The 21,543-nt window shown below is 58.7% G+C and overlaps 1 protein-coding gene across 3 annotated transcripts; it reads left to right on the forward strand.

Annotated features, from left to right (window-relative positions):
• On the forward strand, positions 424–21,281 carry PEAR1 (platelet endothelial aggregation receptor 1). 3 transcript variants are annotated; one of them, XM_018046317.1, is made up of 25 exons: positions 424–570; positions 7,732–7,806; positions 8,254–8,384; positions 10,176–10,351; positions 11,019–11,123; positions 11,328–11,428; positions 12,127–12,219; positions 12,492–12,735; positions 13,458–13,578; positions 13,779–13,915; positions 13,999–14,211; positions 14,508–14,682; positions 14,777–14,897; positions 15,626–15,789; positions 15,883–15,985; positions 16,119–16,265; positions 16,467–16,592; positions 17,495–17,623; positions 17,727–17,855; positions 18,041–18,253; positions 18,488–18,576; positions 18,686–18,821; positions 18,992–19,066; positions 19,159–19,407; positions 20,089–21,281. In XM_018046317.1, exons 4-25 carry the CDS (start codon positions 10,251–10,253, stop codon positions 20,238–20,240), a joined length of 3,123 nt encoding a protein of 1,040 aa, XP_017901806.1. In that variant the 5' UTR covers positions 424–570; positions 7,732–7,806; positions 8,254–8,384; positions 10,176–10,250; the 3' UTR covers positions 20,241–21,281. The 3 variants fall into 3 exon arrangements, with proteins under 3 accessions (XP_017901806.1, XP_017901804.1, XP_017901805.1); XM_018046315.1 differs by lacking the exon at positions 7,732–7,806; XM_018046316.1 differs by lacking the exon at positions 7,732–7,806 and having other exon boundaries at positions 10,242–10,351.

Raw genomic sequence — 21,543 nt, forward strand, 5'->3', positions numbered from 1 at the left:
GATGCGCCGGTCGATCCCCGGGTCTTGCCTCTAATAAGATAACAGTTGTTGGGCCTCACTGGGAAGGTGCCCGACGTAGACGATCTCATTAATTTCCCTCCGCCACCCCACTTTACGGACAGGAAAGCTGAGGCCCGAGAGGCAGAGTCCTCCCTGGCCGCACAGCTGGTGAAGAGCCAAGGAGGGACTCGGGCCGGGACCCCTGCTCTTGTCCCGTGCTCGTCCCCTCTCTGCACCCGGTCCAGGCTGCCAGGTCGTCCCTGCCGCCGCTTGGCCTCCGTGGTCCCACCCCTACACAGCCTCCCTCCCCGGGCACTCTGGATCTCCCCTCCCCCGGCTCCCGGTTTCCTTGTCAAAACTTCCTGCCTTGGCGAGGGCCCGAGTTCCCACCCCTTTCCTGCCCCCCGCCCCTCCGCGCCCCTCCCCGCCCAGCGATCCACAACGTTCGACCTCCTCGCCGCTCCCGCAGTTGGGCTGGGGCTCCACGCAGGGACCCCTGCCCTGTCCTCCTCTGGGCCCACCTGGGCGTTCCCCATCCCAGGCAAACGGAGAAATAAGGTCGCGAGGCAGGTGAGTGATGGCGCCGCCCTGGTCCCGCGACCACTCTGCCCTGGGGGGCCTCTGGGTGGAGTGTGTGATGGGGAAGAGAGACCTGAAGGGGATGGGGCAGTGGAGATGGGCCAAAGGGGATTGGGGGTTGCCATCCATAATGAAATTGCATGTAAATGACATGCAAGTCAGGCCGCTTCCCAGCCCCTTGTATGGGACTTTGTGAGTCCAGGGGCAGCCACCACCCCACTGGCCCCCTCTGAGGGCTGGAGAGAGAAGCACTTACCAGGCCCTCTTCTTGGCTGAAGGGATGCCTAGTGTTAAAGAGCACCCACGTTGAAGTCAAGGCTGTCCAGGTTCGAATCTCGACTTGTCCCCGTATTAGCTGTAGGACCTGTGTCTTGGTTTCTCATTTCTAAAAGGGGAGTGATAAGATACAGTGCCTGCCTTATGGGATTGTTGTGAGGTTTAGAGAGCAAACACATGTCTCCTGCTTAGAACTGTGCCTGCTCCGTGTTTATTACAGGGTCCCTCCTCTCCCCACCAGGAGAAGTCTTTGAGGAGTATGGAGGGAAGGGACCCAGGTTTTCAGGTCCCTGGGGCTCACAGCTTTGCTGGTTTGAGGAGCAGGGAGTTGGCCAAAGATCTCAGGCGTGTGGATCCTCAGAAAGCCCTATGGGCTGGTGTGTGTGAGGGGGAGGAGGGGGAGGGGGTCCCAGAGGGGGCCGCATCTCTAGCCTCCAGTAGGGAACTTTCAGCTGTCCTGCTCTGGCCTTTTATGAGTGGCCTTTCCCGAGGCTGGGCTGTGACCCTAGTCCCCGGGGATGGGAACAGCTTGTGCTGGCCCGAGTTTCCCAGGCTCCCAAGCTCAGCCAGACCCCAGTTCCAGGCAGGATTGGGCAAGGGGTCAGCTCTCAACCCTGGCCTTACTGGGCTTACTGGCCTTACAGCTTACTGGGCCTGCGGGGTCAGGGAGCTGTCTGAATCCCATTCCATCCCAATCCATGCGATAGTCCCTGGGGCCAGGTGTGGGACCACTCTCCTCTCTCTAGCCATTTGTCCCCTGCTGCTGTCTCTGCTGTTTTTTCGGTTTCCCAAAGCCTACCCAGCAAACTTGCCATTGCAGTTGGGGCTACCCTCCCTGCCACCTAGGAGCTGGTTTGGCCAGGCTCCCCTCTGTCTTCCAGTCTTCACCGGGAGGTGAAGCTGAGGGTTGGCATCTGTTTCTCCACTACCCACTGCCCCCACTTCCATTCCCTATCAGACGTTCCCAGAAGAGGAAACTGGCTCTCTAGGCAGCCCCGACCACAGTTCGGAAACCTGGTCGCTGGGCCGCTGTCTGCCTCCCTGCCATCAACACACACTGCTAGAGAGGGGACTTGGGTCCGGCAGGGCCTCCACCACAGCGCTCTGAACTTCTCCTTTGAGTAGCCTTGAAAGCCTTGAAAAAGACCCTTCCTGGAGTGCATGAGGGGCCCTGGGGCCCATCCTAGCTCTGGGGAGGGTGTTGGTACTAGTCCAGTCACCTAACCTCGCAGAGAGAAGCTAGCGGGAGGAGCAAGAGGAGACAGGGAAGGAGAGAGAAAGACAAGACAGAGATAAGGAGAATCGGGAATGTGGAAGCAGAGACCAACAGATGGAAAAATGCAGGCAGAAATATTTGGAAAAACAGAGCAGAGACTGAGAGAAAGAGCAAGAAGGAGGTAGAGAAGGTAGAAATAGGAGAGACAGCGTCTAAAGACCAAACAGAAGGACCTACGGGGCAGCCTTGTCTTTAGAGCTTGATGGACTTGGTCCATATATCCACCCTGCCCGTGACTGGCTGTGTGCCCTTAGGAAAATTACTTAACCCTCTTTGGGATTTGTTTTTTGGGGGATTGCATGGCTTGTGGGGTCTTAGTTCCCCAGTGAGGGATTGAACCCGGTCCCTGGGCAGTGAAAGCGGGATTACTTCATCTGCAAAACAGGCAGTGTAATAGCACCTACTTTCTAGGGTTACTGAGAGAAGGAACTGAAAGGATCCAGCTCACCGTATAGGGGTGGTAACTGGTGTCACAGCGCCCGCACATGGCGAGATGGGGGTCTCTAGCACACAGCTGGGCTCTGGGCCATGGAGCCTTCTGAGTTCCTCTCCCGTCTGGGCCTCCCAGCCCACCCCCACCTGGTAGCATCTGCGCCCTCCTCTGTGTAGAAGGAGGTGTGTGGCTAGACAGTGAGGGGTGGGCGTGGTCCCTGAGTGGAAGTGCAGGATAAGCACACACCCCCTCCTCTCCAGGTGACTCAGTGCCCGGCACTCCGGTGGCCTCATCCCAGAGGAACTTGGAGGCCAGCCCTGAGGAATTCCTGCCCGCTGCCTTCAGGAGGGCAGGTCTGGAGCTGCCTTTCACTTTGTAATGTTGGGAAGTTCTTTCTCAACTCCACCTTCCATGGACTTAGCAATGTTGGGTCTTAAAGGCCCTGGAAGGGAGGCCCTGGTGTCTGCTGAGCCAGGAACAAGCTGCAGCCTCTCCCTCTCCCCCATTTCCCACCAAGTAAGGTCAGGCTTACCCAAGTCAAAAAGGGTTTAGAGTTTATCAGTCCATCCACTCCACGCAACCTTCAGTTACCACTCGCTGGGTGCCACACACCCTGGATGTGTGCCTGTAGGTGCTGGCCAGAGCTGGGGACGTGGTGGTAAGGCAGGCAGAGAAGTGCCCTGACCCTACGGAGCTCCATTCCAGTGGGGAAGACAGCCTTTAATAAGAATATAATGACCAGGGGATGGGAGCCTTGAGGGAACATTCGGGGGGCAGCCCAGCCACTCTTAGAGCCTCAGACAGGACTGGAATTAGAGGCTGTCCCAGTCTGGCGGGGAAACCAGCCTCACTCACAAGCTGGCGGTCACAGGATGGGGTCCCCACTACCTCATCAGGTCATCAGACTTGAGGGGTTCCGGGGGCTGTGAACTCCTGGCTTGACCCAGGTTAGTCCCACCTGGCCCCAGAGGAAGGACACTGGTCTCTCTGGCTGGAGTTTGAGGAGTGTTGGCCGCTGGGGACTGGTCCATGTCCAGCTTGAAGCTGGCCTCAGGGAAGAACTGGGGAACAACCCAGGGCTCCATTGGGCCACAGCGGTGAAGGTGCTAAGAGCCTGGAGGAAGGTCCCAGGAAAGGGGAAAACAGCGGAGGTGTGGAGTCACTGAGGGGGCTTCCTGGATGAGGCTGGCCTGGAAGGAGGGGTAGGACCTGGATATTCCAGAGGTGGCCTGGGCGGAGGTGACCGTGTGGTGAGAGACACGTCCAGTGTGATGGGAGCCCAGGAGCAGAGGCCGGCCACTGGGCCCTGGGTGCCCTTTCCCAGAGGCGTTAGAGCGGGGCAGTGGCCAGAGCGGAGGTGCACTTTGTGGGGTTATCTGGGGATGGCGACGTGCAGGGGGAGCGACTCCCTGTCTGGGTCACCCCAGAGGTCACCTCCCACCCCCACCCCTCCACTGCTTTGTTCTTTAAAGCAGATTTGAATCCTGCTGGCACCTCTGCTGATAGGTTGGCCCTTGGACAAGTCCTTCTACCAGAGACCCTCCCTGGTCTCTTCTGTGACACGGGGGTGACGGTCACTCCACCTGTGGGTGATGGTGAGGGTCTGGACTGGCTCCAGCCTCCAGCAGGCATGTGGTGAATGTTTGGTGAATCAGAACTCCTGCAGTTTCTCTATTTCCTGATGAGTAAACAGGTCGGGCTGAGGACCCTCTAGCTTCTGTTTCCTGAGCCACAGAGAACACAAGACCGGCCCCTCACCCCTGCTTCCCGCCCAGCCTTTGGAGCACGAGGAGTGCGCAGGCTTCCTGTCCCTCCATCCGGCAGACATGCCTGGCGTGCCGGGGGGCCTGGCTTGGCTGGATGTAGGAGGGGCTTTATGCGTGTGTGTACGAGTGTGTACACGGGTGTTCTGAGTGGCGCGTGGAGCAGAGCAGTCTAGGCTGCTGGCAGAGCTGGGTCAGAGGGCATCGCTGTGTGGGGAGGGAATGGAAGTCTTTGGACTCAGATCTCTCTGCTGAGTGGGAAGGACCAAGCCAGCCTGTCTCCAAGGCAAAGAGAGGTCAGGAAGGGGCACAGAGAACAGACAGACAAGGGGGAGATCCTGGGAGACAAGAGAGCCACAGGGCGAGGCAACCTTGGCACCGAGGGCTCAGTGTGTGGGTCGTGGTTGGCGTCAGCCTCCACTCCATACCTGAAGGCAGATTCCCTAGCGCAGTGAACACACTATATGACTGTACATGGCAGCTTTGAAACAGAAAGAAAGGAGAGAGGCAGAAGGAGACCAAGAAAGTGACGGAGAAAGAAAAAACGACAGAAAGCGGAGGGTTTCTGATGAAGAAAAGACAAAAAGAAAGAGGCAGAGAGCCAGAACTTGGGGGATTCTGTTCTTGCGTCCTCCACTGCGCAGCCTGTGGCCTGAGGCTCTGTTCTAGGATGGTTATTGGAACCAGCAGTTCCAACTCCCACTGAACTCTGGGAGATGCGGGGCTGTTCTCCCATTTTACAGATGAGGAAATGGAGGCTCTCAGGGCTCACGTGATGTGCCTGAGATGGTACAGCTTGTAAGTACTAGAAACTTTGGTCTCCAAGATGGGAAAGGGGAAGAGAGAGACAGAGAAGAGAGGAGGTGGGTGGGTGGGGGGCAGTGGAGCCGAGAAAAAGAGCTGGAGCTGGTGCTCAAGCTGAAAGCTGGGGCAGCGGGAAACAGAACTCAGGCGTCCTGCCTCATCAACCGCCTTTGGCTTGAAGACTGGCGGGCAGCCCATCATTCTGGGGGATAGAGTTCTCGGGGGAAGCGTGATCCCCTTCCCTCCCCACATCCTTTCTCTTTGTCAGCATCTAGGGCCCATTCCTGGATCATCCTAGGGGTTCTTTGGCAGGAAAAAAAAAAAGAGAAACAGTTTTTCCTGGAATTTATACTCAAAGAGTATGACAGTGCCAGGTGGAGTGGGGAAGGGGCCACTCTGGGTGCAGGAGGACTGGCTCTAAGGATGCTATAGCGAACAGTGGCTGTTCATTGAGCTTCTTAGGTAGTTCTCTAAGCTCTTTGTCTGCATGAACTCATTTATGACTCCGCACAACCCTATGAAGACAAGCACTATCACCCTCCCCATTTTAGAGATGAGAGAACTGAGAGCTGGGATTCGAACCCAGGTTTGAACAAGAGTGGCGGGGGCTGCAGAGTTCAGACGGTATTTTTTGCTGCACCACCACCCAGAGAAGAGCAGCTGGAAGGGAGCTGGTGGGGAAGCCCCTCCTGCTGTCTCACTTCCATCAGCCCCACTCTTGCTCTCTGCCTTCCATAGAAATGGACCATCTCCGGTCCACTAGGAGCTCCACTCCCTTCCAAGAGGCCTCGGACCCATTGCCCTCCTTCCAGCAGAGGCTGGAACACAGTGAGGGTGGAAGGGCTTCCCACCAGAGGGGATCAGGGGACTGCTCTGAATAGAACAGCAGGGGAGGACGAGCTGGGTTGGGCCCTGCGTGGGCCTGGGGGCTGAGAGGGCAGGGATGCTGGGGGGCCCTCGCAGGCGGGACTGGGGACTGGGAGGCCTGGCCAGGCGCCCAGCTGCTTTGCATCTCGAGGTGGAGGAGAGAGAAATGTCAGCTCATTCTTGACTGTAAACACATCCGGGTTCCCACGCCTCTGATCAAGTTCTTGCGGCAGCCCACTACCCCCTCCATCCCCTTCCCTGTCCAACCCCTGCCAGGCATCCCCCCACCATAATCAAGGCTACTAAAGAGAGATGCAAAGCCCCGGGGATTCCTGCCTGGGCTCGGGAGAGACTAGAACCGCAGGGGGAGGGCTCTTCTGGTCTGGGTTTGGATCCCAGCTCTGACATTGCTCTCCATGTGGCCTTGGGCAAGGGACTTACCCTGTCCTTGCCTGTCTCCTCATCTGTAAAGTGAATAACAATAGCTACCACCATGGGTTGCATGCGTGATAAGTCGCTTCAGTTGTGTCCGACTCTTTGTGACCCTGTGGACTGTAGCCTCCCAGGCTCCTCTGTTCATGGGATTCTCCAGGCAATAATACTGGAGTGGGTTGCCATGCCCTCCTCACCACAGTGGGTTGACATAAGCTCTACCCGAGATGATCCATATAAACTGTTCAGCCCACTGCTTGTGCCAACATGGTAAATGATCCATGGGGTCACATTGGTATTCCAGTTGTGAGGAAAGATGTGTGGGTCTCTCAGTCCAGAAGTGAAGTGGGGAAAGGGGGTGGAGGGGGAGGTTATCTGTATGGGAAGAAGGGAGCCTGCAGTGTGGGCTCTGGGCTCAAATGGGGAGCTGGTAGTTGTTTGATTTAAACCCCTTGAAGGGGCACATGGACCCCAGTGCTGCTGGGCTTGGAGGTGCTGGGGGAGAGTGGCCAGGGTCTCAGTTTCCCCAGCCCCTCAGGGACAAAGGCTCAGATGTAGACAAGCCCTATGGTGCCAGGCGGGGGCTCCGGGTCTGGCCTGTGTTCCCTCCTCAGGGGCTGAGGCTGGTGAGACCAAACCCTGCCCCTCCCTGCCAGGATCTGCATCCCATCTCTCCCTTCCCTGCAGACCACCCACTGATCTCACCCGCCCCACCCTGGCTTCCAGCCCCGCCTCCTCGGCACTCCAGTCCTGCCCTGAGGCCCTTTGGGAAAAGGGCATCACCCCACCCCTCTAGTTATTAGAGTCAACCCCTAGGGTTAGGGTTAAGCCCCCCTCATGCTTCCCTGGTGGCTCAGTTGGTAAAGAATCTGCCTGCAATGTGGGAGAAGATCCCCTGGAAAAGGAAATGGCAACCCACTCCAGTACTCTTGCCTGGAAATCCCATGGACAGAGGAGCCTGGTGGGCTATGGTCCGTGAGGTCCCAAGAGTCAGACATGACTTAGCGACTAAACCTCCAGTTGCTCCCTTGAACAGTTTCCTCTGGAAGCTGGTTAAGAGGAGGTGGCCGGTGGGACGGGGCTGATGTAGGTGAAAGGAAGGACTCTCTCTCTCTGGGAGGGCAGCCCCCACCCCGCTCCACCTCCTGGGGCCTTCGTGCTGCAGGTCTTGTCCACCTCACTGCAGCCTTGAGCTCTGGAGATGGATCCAGGCCATGGGAAGCCTGGGGGTGAAGTGAAGGGTCCCTGAATGGCTGGAGATGAGGCTCACCCAGGAACAATGGTGATGACCTTCCATCCAGGCAGACTGGGCTCCAGTTGGAGGACGGGACCCCAGGCCAGGCTCCAGGAAGAGGGGAGTGTGGACCAACTGACAGGTGACCAGGGGGAGATGTATGGAAGGTTCGGGGTCCTGTCCCTGGGCTTGCTGCCAAGCAAACTCGAGGGAGAAGGGGAGAAAGTCAGCTGGGACCAGACAGGGGGGCTGGAGGAGAGCTGTAGTTTTGGAACCTTGGGAGGAGGAGCCAAATCTGTTGGGGAGGGAGCTGGGGGGCTGTGTGTGTCGGGGGGCAGACTGTGGGGGTCACCTGAAGGACACTCCTAACTGCAGCCTGGCACTCTGAGGCCAGGCTGGGTCCCTCCCTCACCTCCTCAGAGTGGGCTGGGAAGGTGGCTTCTGGCCCTCCCCCTACCTCTCCCCATCCTACCTTCTGAGTTCAGGATGGTGGGAGGATGGAGCCACCCCATGCTCAGCCCACGATCATGCTCCCCGCTGCCCTCCCCATATGCACACATTCTAGCTGGGCTCCATTTCTTGTTTTCAGGCTCCATATCCTGAGCACCGGGACCCCCAGGATCCTCTCTGGATGCCCCCAGGCCCTGGGGCCTGAGTACCGTGACACCCTGTCCCTGGCTCAACTGAGTTTCTCAGGCCCCAGGATGCCGTAGAGGCCTGGTGAGTTACTTGGGGACTGAGGGTGGCCAGGAAGAACACAGAGGGGACTGGAGGTGGGAGATCTGCCCCGGGGGAGCTGGGATGGGGCCTCTAACCAGAGTCCTGCGAGGGCCTTAACAGCTCTGCAAGGCTGGAGGGGGTGGGATGAGGAAACCTGGGGAAGAGAGGTGGGCCAGCCCTGTAGCTGAGAAGGTGGTGAACAGACCGCTGGAGGGTTTACTGGTGGGGCAGAACGCACGGTGGGGAGCATCCCTAGGAGGCTGCCTTGATGGGAGCTGAGAGTGCTGGGAGCTGAGTGTGTGGGTGGGGGGCCTGGGGTGGGGCCAGGGCTGGCGGCAGGCATTCCAGAGATACTCAGGGGGAAGGGGCCAGCTACCATGACCTTTCTCTCTTCCAGGGAAAATTATAAGCAGATGTGGGTGCCTCAGGGAGGTGTAGAGGAGGGAGCCAGGGCAAGTTTTAGGAACACTGAACAGAGAATCTGAAACCAGTGGCGGGGGTGGCTGTTCAAGGGGCTCAGCTGCTTCTGAGCTCAGGGGCCAGAACAGACTCCTCTGAGGTCCTGAGCCGCTTCCCGCCCACCGGGTGAGGCCAGGCGTGGAGAAGAGGGGGAGGAGCCCACTTCCAGATGGCGAGTGGGTGGTCAGAGGGAGCTGGGGGCTTCTCAAGGCTGAGGTCAGGTTGGGGACCTCCTCAGTGACAGTGCCTAGAGTTGGGTGCAGGGGTGTGCTGGCAGGGCTTTAACAACCGGCTCTGGTGGGGAGGGGTGCAGGCCCCGATTTGTGGTGTTTGCCGATTTCTGTGGTGTAAATAATCCCCCCATGCTTGGTTTCACGCTAGTGATGTGATAGCACTGATCAAGAAGTTGGGAAGAGAAGTCACCGTTGGTTCCCCGGAGACAGTAGGAGCTGTGCCCGGGCAGTGGTGGGAGGGGCCTTTTTCAGGGTCACTGGGACCCAGTGCTACTCCTCCCCAGTAGCAAGCCCCTAACTGCTGGAAGCCCCCAAACAGGGTGGTTTTGGCCTCTGCCTGCCTACCTTCAGGGACGGGGAGCTCACCATGCAAGGCTGCTGATTCTGTCACAGAACTGCTTCTACTGTTGGAAAGTTCTTTCCCTAACTGAGCCCAGGCCGGCTTCTCTTGTAACTTCCCTTCATCGGCTCCTATTTCACTGTGTTGTGCTTAGTCGCCCAGTCGTGTCCGACTGTTTGCGACCCCCTAGACCATAGCTTGCCAGGCTCTTCTGTTCATGGGGATTCTCCAGGCAAGAATACAGGAGTGCGTTGCCATGCCCTCCTCCAAGGGATCTTCCCAATCCAGGGATTGAACCCAGGTCTCCTGCTTTGCCGGGGGATTCTTTGCTGTCTGAGCCACCAGGGAACCTTGGTGCAATATCCAGGTACCCTAGGTAGGGGCTGGGCTGGGGCCTGGGAATTCACGTACAGGTCCCTGCCTCCAGAAGTCGTGGTCAGGGAACAGGCACCAGAACAGCGGTATGTGGGTGAATGGTGCTGGGGGTCCCTGAAAGAATGGGTGGGGGCTGTCTGCCAGCAGAAGCTGAGGAGCAGGGCAAGGAAAGAGGGGTGATACTTGGGCTAGACCTTGAAAGGTGAGTGCTCAAGGTGAAGAATGAGAGGCGGATGTCCAGACAGAGGAAGCTGTGTGAGAAAGACTCAGAAGCGTGGCAGTGCTCCACGCGGCCAGGAGCAAGAGTGGAGCCCGGGCAGCAGGGCTCAAAGGACCAGAGGCAGCAGCCTCATCTCCGCTCTCAGCCTGGCTCTGTCTCTGCAGAGACCTGCTCCTCCAGGTCTGTGGCTACAGTGCCCCTCACCTGCTCTGCGCCTGGCCCTGTCACAGGCCCCTGCAATGTCACCACCCCTGCGGGCCCTCCTTCTCCTGGCCCTGGAGCTGGGGCTGGCTGCCACCCTCAACCCCAAGGACCCCAACACCTGCAGCTTCTGGGAAAGGTGAGAGAGGGCCCCTGCTGCACCTTGAGGGCCCCAAGCCCCCTGCTCCTTATTCTCCCCGCTGGGGCTCCTCTTTCCTCATCACCTCCCTCTCTCCAGCCTCACCCCCTTCCTATTTCTGCATCTAGTACCTCTGCCCCCTCACCGGGATGTTCTGACTCCATCCCCATCTTGATCGTTTCATTCTCTCATCTCAGCTCTGACCCTGTCCTCTCTTTATTCTGGTTCCTTGGTCCCTGTGTGAGGCTGGCTGCAGGACAAAGCACAGGGGAGGAGCTATTCACTATGGGGCAAGCAGAGGGTCTCGCCCAGGGAGAGCAAAGGGGACGGGGTTGGGGAACAAGGCCAGATTTGGCCAGAAGTGCTTCTTCAACCTATCTCCATCCTCTGGGCCCAGAAGTCAGTTCTAGCTCAATCTCCCCATATAGGGAGAAGGAGGCCGGGGGGCAGGGGTAGAGAATGGAAGGCTGGAATGGCATATTCTCAGGAATATTCCAACTCAGGGAGGATCCCTCTAGATCGAAGGACGACAGCATGGGGCTCCATCCTCGGCTAGGAGGAGCAAAGCTGAATATTCCCCACTGTGGCTCAGCCCCCACACCCCCGCCCCTGGGTGCCAGCTCAGGCTCTCCCTGCCCTGGGCCTGACCCTGACCCCTGCCTTGCAGTTTCACCACCACTACCAAGGAGTCGCACTCCCGCCCCTTCAGCCTGCTCCCCTCGGAGCCCTGCGGCCGGCCCTGGGAGAGCCCGCACACCTGTCCCCGGCCCACGTGAGTGCCCGGCCCCCTCCGTGGGCAGGCGTGGTGTGTTGTGTGGGTGTATGGCTGGGCGGGAGGCGAAGAGAGTGTTCTTCCTCTGCTCCGCCAGTGTAGAGCGCTGGGAGGCGCCCCAGGCCCTGCCAGGGCCACGCTGGGGCGGGGTGGAGGCCGGGGCCTCTGCTGGGGAGACTGAGGGCCGGCTCTGGGTCTCCCCAGTGTTGTCTACCGGACCGTGTACCGCCAAGTGGTGAAGACGGAGCACCGGATGCGTCTGCAGTGCTGCCGAGGCTTCTATGAGAGCCGCGGGGCCTGTGTCCGTGAGTCCTGGGGCTGCTCCCCTGCCCCCCGCCTCCACGGCCCTGTCTCCAGGGACAGAGCTGCCACTTCAGACCTCTGCCTTTAGCTGACCCCAGGCCTCCCCGACTCCGTCTTCCCACGTCCATCAGCTGGCTCTGGCTCTGCAGCTCTGTCTTGGGGCCGCCTGGGTCTCTCAGTCCCTGTGTCTCCGGGCTTGGCGTCTGCTTCTCTCTCTGACTCTGCCTGTCCCTATCTGTTTTGACTTGTCTCTGTCCAGTCTCTCCTGTCCCCTGTCCCCGGTACCCTGAAATCTCCGGAGCGGAGCCTGCTCGCTCTCTCTCCCCTTTCCTCAGCTTGGACCATCACCAGCCCGCTACAGAGACTCCTCCCCAGCCTGACCACCCCAGCTCCTGTCTGGACAGCATCCATATCTGGTTCCTATGTGAGGAACCTCACCCCCACGCTCATTTCCCAGCAAGGTGCTTTGAGAAGTTCACAGACAGGAGCTGGGGAGTCCAGAACCCTGAGGTCTTGGCATGCTCTGACCTGAGTTGCTCACTTTCAGTCTTTCTGCACCTGAGAGGCTGAAATGCTGCTTGGCAGGCTAACTCCAGGTCCCTGGTATGGGAGGAAGCTGGGGTTGGGCTTCAGAGGATAAAAGGTGGGTAGGGCAGGAATGGAAGCATCTTCTCACTCCCAACCCCCGTCTCTGCCCCAGCGCTTTGTGCTCAGGAGTGTGTCCACGGCCGCTGTGTGGCACCCAATCAGTGCCAATGTGTGCAAGGCTGGCGAGGTGACGACTGCTCCAGTGGTGAGTGGCTGGTGACTGCAGGGCGAGTCCTTTTGTGCCTCCAAGGAGGCACACCCTCCCTACCAGGGGACAGGTGCTTAGGACTCCAGGGCAACCACCCAGCAGAGTCCCACTGCAGCCAGCTGCCTCTTCTGGGGGTGTGGTGCAGCGGATGGGCCAAAGCCAGGCATGGGGGCATGTGTGGGGACCAGGAGACAGAGACAGGAGCTAACTGGAGGAGCTGGGGAGGGGCAAGACCCCTGGTGACCCCCTTCCACCCTCTCATCCCCCAGCTTGCGCCCCAGGAGTGTGGGGGCCGAAGTGTGACAAGCCCTGCAACTGCGGCAACGGCAGCTCCTGCGACCCCAAGAGTGGGGCATGTTCCTGTCCCTCTGGCCTGCAGCCCCCACACTGCCTTCAGCCCTGCACCCCTGGCCTCTATGGCCCTGCCTGCCAATTCAGCTGCCAGTGCCATGGGGCACCCTGTAACCCCCAGACCGGAGCCTGCCTCTGCCCCCCAGAGAGAGCTGGGCCCACGTATGTAACGGGAGGAATGCGCACTGATGGGATCGCAGGCCCGGATGCATGGGCGCATACGGGGAAACCCGGGGACTCAGGATCCTCAGTTTGGGGGTGCAACCAAGGGGCCAAGATCCTGGCCCCAGCTTTGCTGTTCCCTGGAGGAGCAACCTTGAACACATTGCTATCTCTTCATGAGCTGGTTTTCTATAAAATGGGAGCAGTATTGTCCATCTCAAAGTGTTGCTGTGAAGATAACATGAGCCAGTATGTGAGTGAAAGTATGTCCCCAAGTGGCGCTGAGAGTCACAGAGAGCCTATTGCAAGGCAGGGTGCAGGGGGCGCTGGGGGGTCACAGCAGGGAGACCATCCATCTCGCTGGAGATCGAAGATCCAGCTTCATGGAGGAGCTCCAGGGTTGAGCCCTTGGGATGAAAACTATGGCAGGCAGAGATGTTCCCCCCAGAGAGAGACCAGCATGAGCAAAGGTGGAGTGGAGGGCATGTGGAGAGCAGACGGACCACCCATGGCTCTTCACTCTGTCCCGTGTGATGGGCTGTGTGTTCCTGCCACTTCCAGTCCCGGAAACTTTTGATCCCTGCCCTACCCAACAGGGAAGGGGAATGAGACGGGTGGGTGTGGCTCCCTGAACCCTGGGGTCCGGAGGGCCTGGGAGGCAAAGGGGGAATTCCGTAGGTACTGCTTGTTTACAGACTGACCTCACCCCCTCTGCTCAACAGCTGCGAGGTGTCCTGTTCACCCCATAGCGCTGGCTTCTCCTGCCCCAGCGCTCCGCCTTGCCAAAATGGGGGCATCTTCCAGGCCTCTGAGGATTCCTGCAGCTGCCCACCTGGCTGGACGGTATGAAGGGTGGGGCCTATGGGTATGAATTCTGTGGGTGGTTCTCTCCAGGGCTTCTGAGGGGGATGTGTGTGAGGGGGGTAGGCTCTGGGGGCCCTGGAGAGGTTTGAGTGTTTGTGGGTATAGGGTATTGGTGGGTCCTCTGGCCATGGGGAGGGGGCTGGGCTCCTGGGGCTCTGTTGACCTCTCAGCCCCCACAGGGCACCATCTGCTCCCTGCCCTGCCCCGAGGGCTTCCATGGACCCAACTGCTCCCAGGAATGTCGCTGTCACAACGGAGGCCTCTGTGACCGATTCACCGGGCAGTGTCGCTGTGCTCCGGGATACACGGGGGACCGGTGAGTGGTGTTAGCCTGGGCATGAGGGGTGCAGGGGCAGCTGTGGACGGCGTCTGCCAGGCTCACTCCCCCGAGGCGCCCAGGTGCCGCGAGGAGTGCCCCGTGGGCCGCTTCGGGCAGGACTGTGCTGAGACGTGCGACTGCGCCCCGGGCGCCCGCTGTTTCCCGGCCAACGGCGCGTGTCTGTGCGAACACGGCTTCACCGGGGACCGCTGCGCCGAGCGCCTCTGCCCCGACGGCTTCTACGGCCTCAGCTGCCAGGTGCCCTGCACCTGCGACCCGGAGCACAGCCTCAGGTAGGCCGTGGGACGCTGTGGTCAAGGGGTCAGGAGGCCAGTGGGAGAGACCTTCAGTGCTGAAGCCACCGGAGTCACGGAAAGCAACGGGGGCATATCCTGGGCGGGGGCGGGACACAGATGTGGCAGAGGGGAACCGGGCGGGGCCTCGGGGACGGGGGTCGGGGGGCCGCCCTCGGAACGGCGCGGAGCCTCCCTGATGACCCCCTCCACCTCGAGGAGGCGGGGGTGGGGCGGGGGGAGGTCGGCCTGCGGACCCGGCTCAGACAGCCCCGCGCCCGCGCCTCCGCCCGCAGCTGCCACCCGATGAGCGGGGAGTGCTCGTGCCTGCCGGGCTGGGCGGGCCTCCACTGCAACGAGAGCTGCCCGCAGGACACGCACGGGCCGGGCTGCCAGGAGCACTGCCTCTGCCTTCACGGCGGCGTCTGCCAGCCCGACAGCGGCCTCTGCCGGTGCGCGCCCGGCTACACGGTGAGTCGAGCCCCGCCGCGAGGGACGTGCGGAAGAGGCCCAGGGAGCCCGCCCGCCCCTCTCATGAGTGCGCCCACCCACCCCCCACTTTCAGGGACCGCACTGCGCTAGCCTCTGCCCCCCTGACACCTACGGAATCAATTGCTCCGCACGCTGCTCCTGCGAAAATGCCATCGCCTGCTCGCCCATCGACGGCACCTGCGTCTGCAAGGAAGGTACTGGGTTGGGGTCTCCTGGAAGGGCGATTTGGGGGCGGGGCCATGGGAAGAAGGGAGAGTCCAAGTGCAGGGGCAGGCCAAGGGTAGGGGAGAGGCTGCAGGGTAAGGGCGGAATCACTGGGCAGCAGCTGGACGGCGGGAAAGTAGCCAGGCTACTTCCTTCCTGGAATATCCACTTTGCTTTTGTTTCAACCACAAAAATCCCAATTGTCCTTAAAGGCCCAGGCCAGAGGCATTTCTTCGCTGAACATTCCTCATCCTCAGTCATACAGAATCACAGAATGCCAGCGCCAGATCTACCAGGAGTGGCCCGTTGGCAGTCTTTAGGGCTGGGTTCTGACACACGTTTTGTTTGACTAGCTCTCCATCATATTTAACAAACCTCCCAGTCTCCAGTCCCCACTCCTCCCTATTGTCTTACACATGACCTGGAGAACACATTTAGTTACTTAATGGGGCCTCGGTAAGCATTTGGGTTTGCTGCCAACCCCCTTCTTTTGGCAGAAGAAGCAACCAAGACCCAGAAGGGGGTGGTGCATCCCCCATGGTCATTCAGCCTTCTGTCCAACATCCAATGATTCATATGCTTGTCCTCTATGGGGCCGTGAACACCCCCATCCCCACCCCGTGCTGGTAGCTCAGAGTCTGGCACAGTCACTGCCCAGTGTGTGCTTGCTCAGGAGGGCAGCTGGGTCCCCATGCCTACCTACAAGTTCCTCTTCCAGGTTGGCAGCGTGGTAACTGCTCTGTGCCCTGCCCACCTGGAACCTGGGGCTTCGGTTGCAATGCCAGCTGCCAGTGTGCCCATGAGGCAGCCTGCAGCCCCCAGACTGGAGCCTGTACCTGTACCCCCGGGTGGCATGGGACCCACTGCCAGCTCCCCTGCCCAGTAAGTGTGCAATCGCCTGCCTGCCTGGGTGGAAGGGAGGGCACCACATCCCCCAGCTTACGGGCCTGCCCTACCCCCCACTCCCTCTCTAAGAAGGGGCAGTTTGGCGAAGGCTGTGCCAGTCGCTGTGACTGTGACCATGCTGACGGCTGCGATCCTGTTCATGGACACTGCCTGTGCCAGGCCGGGTGGACAGGTGAGCCTTATGGTGGGCAGGCCCCAGGCTTACCGTGGAGGTGGGGGGATGTATCCCACAGGACATGCATGCAGAGAATCCTTAAGGATGAGGAGAGGGGACACAGGCCAGGCTCAGCCTTCTCCTCTCACAGGTACCCGCTGCCACCAGCCCTGCCCTGAGGGCTTCTGGGGAGCCAACTGTAGCAACACCTGCACCTGCAAGAACGGGGGCACCTGCGTCCCCAAGAATGGCAACTGCGTTTGCGCACCCGGATTCCGAGGCCCCTTCTGCCAGAAATGTGAGGCTCCCTCCCCTCCCCCTGCCTTTCAGTCCAGTGTCAGATGCCAGAAGCCCCCACTCTTCCCCTCTTGATCTGCTCTGCTGACTCCAGTCTATGGGGTGGTTGCACACAGTGGGAAGGAGGCAGGGAGAGGGTGGAGTCAAGGGCTGACTGAGGGTTGGCCCCTGCCCCCAGTCACCACGAGCCCCTTTCCCCCAGCCTGTCAGCCTGGCCGCTATGGCAAACGCTGTGTGCCCTGCAAGTGTGCCAACCATTCCTCCTGCCACCCTTCGAATGGGACCTGCTACTGCCTGGCTGGCTGGACCAGCCCTGACTGCTCTCAACGTATGTGGCGGCCCGTGTGTCTGAGTGCATGCCGAGGGGATGGGCTGAGGACCGAGAGGCTTCCATTCCCCTGATCCTGGGCATAAAAGCCTCTGGACCCACCTTGATTCGGCCGTTGATGTAAACACAATAAGCAAATATGTATTGGGCATCACCTGCATGCTGGGTATTGTTCTAGATGCTCAGGAAGCAGCAATGAACGGGTCAGGGAAGAAAGGTCCCTGCCCTTCTGCATGGGAAAAATGGGAAAACCATAAGCTCAGTTGCGGACTTTTTTTTTTTTTTTGCATTGCCAATTTATTTTTTATTTATTTATAATGGCCTCTTTCCCACATAAACATATGAAGAACATCATGGAAAAGATTAGTCCAAAAAACTGAATAAAGCAAATTTTGAAAAGGGAAAATGAGAAGCAGTTACCGTGAAAAAGACGGGCAGGGTAGAGGGAAGTGATCTTGGAGATGACTTTTTCCATAGAATTTGGTAACTACTATTAAATTATCTGCTAGTATCATATACATAAAAATTATGCCTTGAATAGTGTGAGCATTTACTTCTCTCTTATATTAAAAAAAAAAAAAAAGAAGTCCAGAGCTAAGTGATGTAGGGTAGTTTGGAAGCCTTTGGTTGTCTGGCCCTGATCATGTTATTTTGAAAGGCTGTTAGACAGGCAGGTGCAAAGGTTAGGCAGGCAGCTGGGCATGTGGGACTGAAATTCAGGCTAGAGACACGGCTGCAGATAAGCATTTGTGAGTCATCAGTGTGTAGATACTGTTTGAAGCCTTGGTGTCTCTGGGGAGACCAAAGCTGAGTGGAAGGCTTCAGCAATGTTGGGGACTGAGAATTCCCCCAGGAGATGCTGGCCCTGCCCGCCAGACAGGCTCCAACCTTGTCTCCTGCAGCATGCCCTTTGGGACACTGGGGAGCCAACTGTGCCCAGCTCTGCCAGTGTCGCCACGGTGGGACCTGCCACCCCCAGGATGGGAGCTGTTTCTGTCCCCCAGGCTGGACCGGACATCTCTGCTTGGAAGGTACCAACAGAAGGGCAACTCCATGCCCCGACCGCCAGCCCCAGCCCGAGGAGGGGACTGCCATTCCCTTGCCCCTCTGACCTCCTCTTCCACTTTCTCCCAGGCTGTTCTCCAGGGATGTTTGGTGCTAACTGCTCCCAACCATGTCATTGTGGTCCTGGAGAGAGGTGCCACCCGGAGACTGGGGCCTGTGTGTGTCCTCCAGGGCACAGTGGTGCCCCTTGCAGGATCGGTGAGTTCTCATCTAGCCCCTGCCTCTGCACTGTCCCCAGGGAACCAGGACATAGGTACCTGTCCAGTGGTAAGTGGTCCTCTTGTATCACCCTGGCTTCCTACTGGGGCCTCTCCCATCCATGCATCCAAAGCTCACCAACAGGGCCAATACTCTGTCCTGAGCAACCACTCCATCCCACACAGGAAGCCAGGAGCCGTTCACCATGATGCCCACCCCTCCAGTGGCCTATAACTCGCTCGGGGCAGTGATTGGCATCGCGGTGCTGGGGTCCCTGGTGGTGGCTCTGGTGGCGCTGTTCATTGGCTACCGTCACTGGCAAAAGGGCAAGGAGCATCAGCACCTGGCAGTGGGCTACAGTAGCGGACGACTGGATGGTTCTGAGTATGTCATGCCAGGTGAGCTGGCCTGGGGTGGGACTCACGTGCGTGGCTGACTCTTCGGCATAGGGCAGATGGGATGCGGGGCTTCTGCCTCCCTCCCTGGACCTAGGAGATGGGCAGCGGGGAGCTGGAGAGAGGAAGGGAGGTCAGCGAGGCCGACTGCGGATCTCCTGGGACAGAACGGCTGTCTTGGGCCCAGGCCTGTGTCTGACCTGGCAGGCCACCCCGCACCTGTGTCTGTTTGTGCAGATGTCCCTCCAAGCTACAGTCACTACTACTCCAACCCCAGCTACCACACCCTATCACAGTGCTCACCGAACCCCCCGCCCGCTAAGAAGGTCGGTGCTAGGGGTGGGCGTGCACGGTGGGTGCCTGGTGGGTGCATCTCCAGGTTTCCGGAGAGCTCCAGTTCTGTGTGTTCCTGTCCCACCCCTCCTCCCCTGCCAGGTTCCAGGCAGTCAGCTCTTTGCCAGCCTCCAAGCCTCTGAGCGATCAGGTGGAGCCCACGGACTTGATAACCATGCCACGCTACCTGCAGACTGGAAGCACCGTCGGGAGCCCCCGCCAGGGCCTCTGGACAGAGGTAGAAGCCTGGGGGCCAAGGCCTCTGGTGAGGGTGGACGTGTGCAGCCCAGCATCTGGCTCCATCTGAGTGCGCATGTCTATAGAAGAGGTTCTGGGCCCCAGTTCTAGAGGAGGGGACCCTGGGGTGGGGACCAGCGGCCTGATTGCGGGTTGCTTTCTCCTTGTTAGGTAGCAGCCACCTGGACCGAAGCTACAGCTATAGCTACAGCAACAGTAATGGCCCCAGCCCATTCTACAGTAAAGGTGAGCGCACGGGGGTGGGGGTGGGAGGGGGCTGCCCTGGGGTTTAGGAGCCAGTGCCTCCACTGAGCCTGACTTCTTTCCCCCATCTTTAGGACCCATCTCTGAAGAGGGGCTGGGGGCCAGCATGGCTTCCCTGAGCAGTGAAAACCCCTATGCCACCATCCGGGACCTGCCCAGCCTGCTAGGGAGCCCCCGGGAGAGCAGCTACGTGGAGATGAAAGGCCCTTCCTCAGGGTCTCCCCCCAGGCAGCTTCCTCAGCTCCCGGACAGCCAGAGGCGGCGACACCCCCAGCCACAGAGAGACAGTGGTACCTATGAGCAGCCCAGCCCTCTGGTCCATGGTGAGCCCTCCTTTTCCACTGGAGCAGAGAGAACAGGGACGAGGGCAAAGAGAAGGGACGGGACAAGAATGTGGAGGTGGCATGAAGTGGTAGCAAGAGCAAGGTCTTCGGCATCAGTTGTTGTTTAGTCGCTAAGTTGTGTCCGACTTTGCAAGCCTATGGACCGTAGCCACCAGGCTCCTCTGTCCATGGGATTTCCCAGGGAAGACTGCTGGAGTGGGTTGCCATTTCCTTCTCTAGGGGATCTTCCCCACCCAGGGATCGAACCCACATCTCCTGTGTTGGCAGGTAGCTTCTTTACCACTGAGCTATCAGGAAAGCCTTCTTTGGGGCTCAGACTTAATGCTTAAACCAAGGGTGATGTTTGGGAAGTCATACTGCCTCTTAGAGCCTGTAGGTGGTGGTACCCACCTCACAGCGCTAAAGATTTGAAATGGTGGTTTTACAGCACCTGAGTTGTAAACTTGATACCCAGAAAAGCTGGGAACAAGGCAGGTGACAGAGTGTCTTCCTATCTTGTGAGGTGGGCAGGTTGAGGTGGCCTTCCCCACTGGCATCTGAGGAGCTACGGATAGCCAGGCACCATTCATCGGCTTTGGGCAGGAGCCGCTGGAGAGGGGAGGAGGGTGGTAGGAGGGGAGGAGTCACCTCCCTCTCTGTCGTCCCCCTCTCTGTCTCTAGACCGAGACTCTGTGGGGTCCCAGCCCCCTCTGCCCCCGGGCCTGCCTGCTGGACACTATGACTCCCCCAAGAACAGCCACATCCCTGTACACTACGACTTGCCTCCAGTTCGGCACCCCCCCTCACCCCCAGTTCGGCGCCAGGACCGCTGAGGAGCCCAGAGGGTGTGCAGAAGTCAGCGTACCTGTTCTTTGCTGCTTGAGGCTGAGGACAGAGCCCACTGTACCCTGCCAGGAGCAGGGAGGGGACTGGCCGGCCATGAATATGAACATGTTTAATAGAAGAAGTGAATGGAGAGGAGATGGGAGCCTGGCTCCCAGGTTCTATCATGGGAACACAGTCAGCAAGAAGTCTGTGTTCCTTTTCCCCAATGGCCCCCAGGGCCCTGTGTACATAAACTGCTGGGTTCAGTGTTGCTGGATAACTGATTTCAAATCAATGTAAAAAATGTATATTGGGTAACTTTTCTGTGCATTCCTGGCCTAGGCTCTGTGTGTGTGTGTGTGTAGGGGTGTGTGTTTGTATGTGTGTGTGGTTTCAGAGGGGTACCAGGCACTGATCCTGACTTGGGACACTCACTATAATGGAGAGGCAGCCCAAACCCAGTTAGCTCTAGAAATAGCCTGACTGGCATCCCTGCATTCATGTGGTCCTCCCTCCAATCAGCTGCTCAAAATACAAGCTGGTTTTAGGTTACCTCTGCCTGAAAGTCTCCATTGGTGGCCCATGGGTTTTGGGCTACAGTCAAAATTGTCCAAGGCCTTAAAGGCTTTGCTGGCCTGGCCTGTCTGTCTCTTCAGCCTTACCCTAAACGGTGTTCCCTTCTCCCTGCTCCAATTACATTGGCCTCTGTGTCCTTCTCGCAGTGACATGGCTTCCTATGACAGGGACTTAGCGCATCTGGAATGCTCTTCCTGCCCCACTCACCTGCTAACTCCTGCTTGTACTCCACATCCCGTTTTCTCTTTCATAGCATTGATGACAGATGTATTTATACACCAGATACCTGCAAAAGGCCAACAGGGTGCCAGGCACTTCTCTAATGTGTTGGTTTTTAATGTGATTATTTGATTATTCTCTGCCTTCCCCACCAGACTGTAAATTCCCTGAAAACAGGAATCCCATGTTTATGTTCAACATTGGTTCCCCTTGGCACATAGTAGGCACTCAATAAATGTTCCCCCAAAGGCTGAGTGGCTGAGTGAGTTAAAGGTACCAATGGTAAATACTGGCAAATGCTAAGATAGATGGGCAAATTGCTCTGAGAGCTACAAGCCTGGGCAGGTCGAAGCCTTTCCCAAAGGGTAGAATTTCTACAGTGGAACAGCACAAAGGCTCAAAGGTGGGAAGGTCTGGGAATGGGGGTGGGGGTGGGGGCATGGAATGGAGTGGGCAGGACAGCAGAGGGGACAGGGAGAGGGTATACTCAGACGGGGGCCCGGTAGGGTCTAGACT

This window comes from Capra hircus, chromosome 3, assembly GCF_001704415.2.
Source record: "Capra hircus breed San Clemente chromosome 3, ASM170441v1, whole genome shotgun sequence".
Lineage (NCBI taxonomy): Eukaryota > Metazoa > Chordata > Mammalia > Artiodactyla > Bovidae > Capra > Capra hircus.

Excerpts from the sequence above, each read along its gene's own strand:
- PEAR1 (XM_018046317.1), top strand. The coding sequence starts at position 10,251 with ATGTCACCACCCCTGCGGGCCCTCCTTCTCCTGGCCCTGGAGCTGGGG. Across the intron at positions 13,579-13,778 it reads GCTGCCCACCTGGCTGGACG|GGCACCATCTGCTCCCTGCC; the intron begins GTATGAAGGGTG and ends CAGCCCCCACAG. Across the intron at positions 14,683-14,776 it reads GGTGCGCGCCCGGCTACACG|GGACCGCACTGCGCTAGCCT; the intron begins GTGAGTCGAGCC and ends CCCCACTTTCAG.